The sequence below is a fragment of the Streptopelia decaocto genome, assembly GCF_964273445.1.
Source record: "Streptopelia decaocto genome assembly, chromosome: 2".
In the NCBI taxonomy this organism is placed as follows: domain Eukaryota; kingdom Metazoa; phylum Chordata; class Aves; order Columbiformes; family Columbidae; genus Streptopelia; species Streptopelia decaocto.
Window position 1 is genome coordinate 121,836,446 of NC_138655.1, and position 5,655 is coordinate 121,842,100.

General features: G+C 51.0%; 1 protein-coding gene across 1 annotated transcript; it reads left to right on the plus strand.

Annotated features, from left to right (window-relative positions):
* Positions 1-208: 208 nt before the first annotated feature.
* On the plus strand, positions 209-5,096 carry EOMES (eomesodermin; the record flags this gene model as incomplete). Its single annotated transcript, XM_082044645.1, has 6 exons — positions 209-948; positions 1,274-1,428; positions 1,715-1,836; positions 2,297-2,455; positions 2,542-2,603; positions 3,279-5,096. The coding sequence occupies 6 exons, from the start codon at positions 209-211 to the stop codon at positions 4,012-4,014; spliced, it is 1,974 nt and encodes a 657-aa protein (XP_081900771.1). The 3' UTR covers positions 4,015-5,096.
* Between the last annotated feature and the right edge of the window lie 559 nt (positions 5,097-5,655).

Sequence of the window (5,655 nt, forward strand, 5' to 3'; positions counted from 1 at the left end):
TTAAATTAGTGTCACGCAGCCCAGCCAATGGGCCGGCGGGGGTGGAGGGCGGCTATGAGACGGCCCGGCTCAAGCCCCTCCCCGCCGGCCCGAGGAGCCGGGCGCGCCGGTATAAATTGCCTCGGCCGATTCCGCCGCAGCGCTGCGCGGCCGCGTGTGGGGATCGGTTCCGCACCCTGTGGGCGCTCCGCCGCACCGCCCACCGAGGATGCAGCTGGGCGAGCCGCTGCTGGCGGCGGGGGCCTTGCCGGGCGCCCCATTCTACCCGCTGGAGGGCGGCGGGGCCGGAGCGAGTCCTGGAGCGGGCGCTGGCGGAGGGTCCCGCGGGCCGCCCCGGCCGGGCTCGCCGTCGCGTCTCGACCTGGACAAGACGCCCAAGAAGTTCGTGTCGGCCCCCACCATGCTTGGCGAGGGGGAGGTGGGCGAGCCACCCTTCGCCGCCCCCAAGCCGGACGGCCGCAAGGCCACCCCCTGCGGGGAGGAGGAACTGCCCCCGGCCGCGACCACCCGCTACTCCATGGACAGCCTCAGCACCGAGCGCTACTACCTGCAGTCCCCTGGGCCACCCGGGGCCGAGCTAGGGGGGCCCTGCGCCCTCTTTCCATACCCACCGGCGGCGCAGCACGGCGCCGTCTACCAGCCGCCCGGCGGACAGCGTTACCCCTACGGCTCGGTGTTGTCGCCGGGCGGTTTTGCAGGCACCGTCTGCTCGCCTGGCGGCCGGGGGCAGTTCGGCGGCGGCGGCGGATACCAGTACGGGCAGGCGGCGGCCGGCGGACCCCTCTACGGCCCCTACCCCGCGGCGTCGGGCTCCTGTGGCGCGCTAGGGGCACTGGGGGTGCCAGCCGCTGGCCCGGGGCTGCGGGCGCAGGTCTTCCTCTGCAACCGGCCTCTCTGGCTCAAGTTCCACCGGCACCAGACAGAGATGATCATCACCAAACAAGGCCGGTAAGTGGGCAGGGGTTGGGCAGAAATTAAGGGAAGTGGTGGTGAGGGTGCCCAGGGTCCCTCCGCGCTGCCCGCTCCCTGGGGAGGAGGGTGAGCTGGTGAGTCTTTGCCCTCCCCGTTGGTGGTACCTCCGGCCCGGGGATACTTGTCCCCGAAAAGTGGCTCTCCCAGTGTCCCCACACTGGGTAGCCAGGAGATGAGGTAGGGATCGGTTTGGGCTCGCCGTTTGCACCCTTGGTCGCCTCGGTGTCAGGGTGGACGGGGAAATCCGTGCCCCTTCCTTCGGCCCGTCTCGCATGCGGCGTGTTTTTCCTCCTCTCTCCAGGAGGATGTTTCCTTTCCTGAGCTTTAACATCACGGGACTCAACCCCACGGCCCACTACAACGTCTTCGTGGAGGTGGTGCTGGCAGACCCCAACCACTGGCGTTTCCAGGGAGGCAAGTGGGTGACCTGCGGTAAAGCCGACAACAACATGCAAGGTAAGTGCGAGTCTTCAGGGGTCTCCTCGTCGGCTTCCCAGAAAGGGTTCCCTCTCCACCTCCCTTTGCAGAGGCTTCGCCACCCCCGGCATCCTGCTGCGGGCAAAGCCGCTCTTTTAAGGGTGTTTTGCTACTTTATTTCCATCCCTGCACCCCATGGTGTTAGAGGCTGTGGGGGAGAGGGAACATGGGGGCACCCGAGGTGCCGCCTGCCCTGCCCCGCTGCTCTGAGCTACCGGCGGTGAAACAAAGCCCGGCAGGAGCTTTACTAGTTTATCTTCCCCAGGCAACAAAGTGTATGTTCACCCCGAGTCGCCCAACACCGGGGCACACTGGATGAGACAGGAGATTTCTTTCGGGAAACTGAAGCTAACGAACAATAAAGGTGCTAACAACAACAACGCACAGGTAATTGGGGTGGGGGAGAGGCAGGCTTGAGAGGCTCTTGGTGGCTCAGCCGGGGGGCTATGGGTTTTCAGGGCTTTACAGCGTTTGAGCTGCTATATCGCTGTTCTCATGACTTGTTTCCTTCTTCAGCTGGATCGTGGGTCTTGTTTTCTTTGCTTCTCTTTATGAAAGCAATTAGACATGCCAGAAATAAATGTGTGAATTTCTTTTTTTTTAAATCCAATGTCTATCTCCGGAGTTGCTTAAGTGGAAGCATAGCTGATAGTTCTGGATTTCCTGCCTTTACAGATTTTAGCATATTGGTAACCTAGAAAACAGGGCTACAACCCATGAATCATCTTCGGTTAACAGTTGAAAGTGCTCCATTCCCTAGTCAAAACATAAAATAGATATTTAAATATTAGATGCAGTTTGTCTAAAGATTTTGTAAAGTTCTTGTCTCTTCTGTGTTTCCTTTTAGATGATAGTACTGCAATCTCTACATAAGTACCAGCCTCGGCTTCACATTGTGGAAGTGACTGAAGATGGTGTTGAAGATCTGAATGATTCCTCGAAGACTCAAACATTTATTTTCCCTGAAACGCAGTTCATAGCAGTTACAGCATATCAAAACACTGATGTAAGCACAGAGGTATAAAATGATAAGACTAAAATTGTCTTGTTGGTTCAACATATTATCTTACTATATTCTGCTTTCACTTCTAGATTACCCAGCTCAAAATTGACCATAATCCTTTTGCAAAAGGCTTCAGAGACAACTATGACTCGTAAGTACACTTCTCTTGCAGACATCACTGTCTAGGGGGTACAATTCTGACCTGGAACGTGTGTGGAAGAGCTCTTCTTTAGGCACAACTTCAGTTATTCAGAAGTAGTTATGTTTCTACTGGCACCTTTGCTAGCTGATGTGTTCCTTTCAAGGACATTAAATGTCTGTTTGAATAGTTAACTTTATTGTCCTGACAAACTGTCTTCCAGCAGACCTCTGAATTTTGGTAGAAAATTCATGCTGTTGCAGCATATCTGGTCTGCAGATTGACAGTGATGTACTGGATATCTCCACAGAGCAGGCAGCTTCTTCAAATTGCCAGTAGAAGACTTACCTAATGTTCACTTTCTACCATCAAATGGCCTTTGAAAAACTGGAGCTGTACATAGACAAGTATGATTTCTGGGCGGAAGGTGCTGGCCATCATTTAAAATGAGTTGGCTGGCAGAGAACAGTGTATACTTGCAGTAATAATACTAGGAATTTTATATTGGTCTAGGAAAAACAAATAACTCCTGAATCAGATAAAAATGAATGACCATCCAGTTAAAACTAGTTCTGTGATTCTAATTAAGAAGTAGCTCAGCTTCTTCCTGTTTGTGTTTTTATGTTGTCTTACTATCATTCTGGAATTGTAAAGAACAATGCTCAGTATTTCTCTTTTATGTTGTAGCATGTACACAGCTTCAGAAAATGACAGATTAACTCCATCTCCCACGGATTCTCCTAGATCCCACCAGATCGTCCCTGGCGCCCGATACAGCGTGCAACCATTCTTCCAAGAACAGTTTGTCAACAACCTGCCCCCAGCCAGGTTTTACAATGGTGAGAGGACCGTCCCTCAGACCAATGGCTTGCTCTCCCCACAGCAGAATGAAGAGGTGGCCAGCTCTCCTCAGCGGTGGTTTGTGACGCCTGTACAGCAGCCCAGTGCCAATAAATTGGACATGAACTCCTATGAGACGGAGTATTCCCCTAGCACCTTGCTCCCTTACGGCATTAAATCCCTCCCCCTTCAGACATCCCACGCTTTGGGGTACTATCCTGATCCAACATTTCCATCCATGGCAGGCTGGGGGAGCAGGGGCTCTTACCAGCGAAAAGTGACAACAGGATTACCCTGGACCTCCAGAACAAGTCCTCCGGGTTTCTCTGAAGACCAGCTTTCCAAGGAGAAGGTGAAAGAAGAAATCAGCTCGTCCTGGATAGAGACTCCACCTTCCATAAAGTCTCTAGATTCAAATGATTCTGGAGTCTACACAGGTGCTTGTAAGAGAAGACGGCTCTCCCCTAGCACTTCCAGCAATGAAAATTCCCCGACCATGAAATGTGAGGACATTAATACTGAGGACTATAGCAAAGACACTTCAAAAGGCATGGGCTACTACGCATTCTATACTAGTTCTTAAAGCATTCTTTTATTCCAATTGGCGAATTTTTTTCAGGGTGGCCTCGGTTTTTTTTGCATTACAATTGCCAAAAAGACTCTTGCCTTCCACCTTGAATTGTTGTGTGCAATTCTAAAGAAGGTGCCAAAGCTTTGATTGTTGCAGGTAACTAAGTAGGGAAAGAGCAAACTGTGGTAGAATTCTTCCCCTCTTTTAGAAATAAACACATGTGGGAGCTATAAGCAGGAGTCTAGATTTTTATGATGTGGCTTATTTATTGGAGACACTAAAGTGTACAGTTCAGCTTGTCTCAGAGGCCTGATCAAATCTATGCACTCCTGAGCAAGGCAATAGTTGGGGGTAGGATCCCAAATTTAATTTTCTTCCCTGCCTACCCCTCTGATAAAAGGAGGTTGGGTTGCAGGGAGCTGCACAAATGCTATGTTCTGCTTTAGACTGAGCTGGCTTTTTCAACCCTTGTCTGCAGCACAATTGACTCAGGCTTTCTGAAAGCTAAGGCTTTCTTAGGCAGAAGATGGCCAAAATAAGGCCAGCTTGCCAGGCAGGATTTTGACTTGGGGGGTCTTGTTGCTAATGATGGGGTTGTAATGACCAAATCTAACTTCTCTTAGTTTATAGAACTTGCATTAAAAAAAAAAAGCCTCCATCCCCAAAGCCTAACCTTTACTGAGGTGGCCAAAAAAGTGTACAGTTGTGTTTTGTCTAGGTACACTGTAGAATATTGTGGAATAATGTATAAATAGTTGACCTATAGCTGTTCAGTCAGAAGGACCTCCAGTGGTGCTTAGAAGTTCAAAAGGCTTTTTTTTTTTTGGTTAATCAAACTTAGCATATGGAGCATTGCAAAAAAAAAAAAAATCTATTTACATGTATCTAAAGTGACTTTTTTTTTCAGCTGCCCTGTACAAAATGGGAAGTGATGTAATTTACCCACTCTTCTTGCCTATAGTTTCAGCCATTTTAAACTGATCAGCCCTACAGCACTGGCACACAAACTTCTTCCAACAAATCCTTTTTGTTTTCTTTTTCTATGTATATAGTAGTAATTTTTAATAAATGTGGTGGTGCCAGGGGTAAGGATGGGGGTGGCTCTCTGCCTCTTATTTGCATCTACCGGGTATTCAAGCCGGGGGGAGGAAAAGGGGGAAGAAGCACAATCCTTGGGGGACTGAATTGTCTCTAAATCTAGCCATCCTTTGCAAGTTTCTTCTGCTTAATCCCTTGCTCTGTGCTCAGTTGGGTGCTGTTAGCTCTGTGTGTGTTTTTGGTTTGGGGTATTTTTGTCTGTTTGTAATATTTTCTCCTACTTTGCCACAGCTCTCCTGTGCATTCCCCCCACCCCCTGAGCTTGATCCAAAAACATGACGGCTCCTCTTTTTCCCCCGTTGCCCCCTGTGCTGCGGGAAGCGAGGTGTGAGCTCAGCTCCCCTCCCGGGGAGCCACTTGTGAACTCGGTTCGCCTTCCCCCAGCAGCAGCGGGGCTGCCCCTGCCCGCCCCCTTCATTTCCCGGAACAAGGTAAGAAATTCCCCTGCCCGCTTATCTGGGGAGAAAGCCCCTCGTGGTAGGGCGATTGAATCCCAGCTGCGCGGCAGCAGGACCTTTCCTGAGGATATGCAGGCAGTAATGAGATTAAACTGTT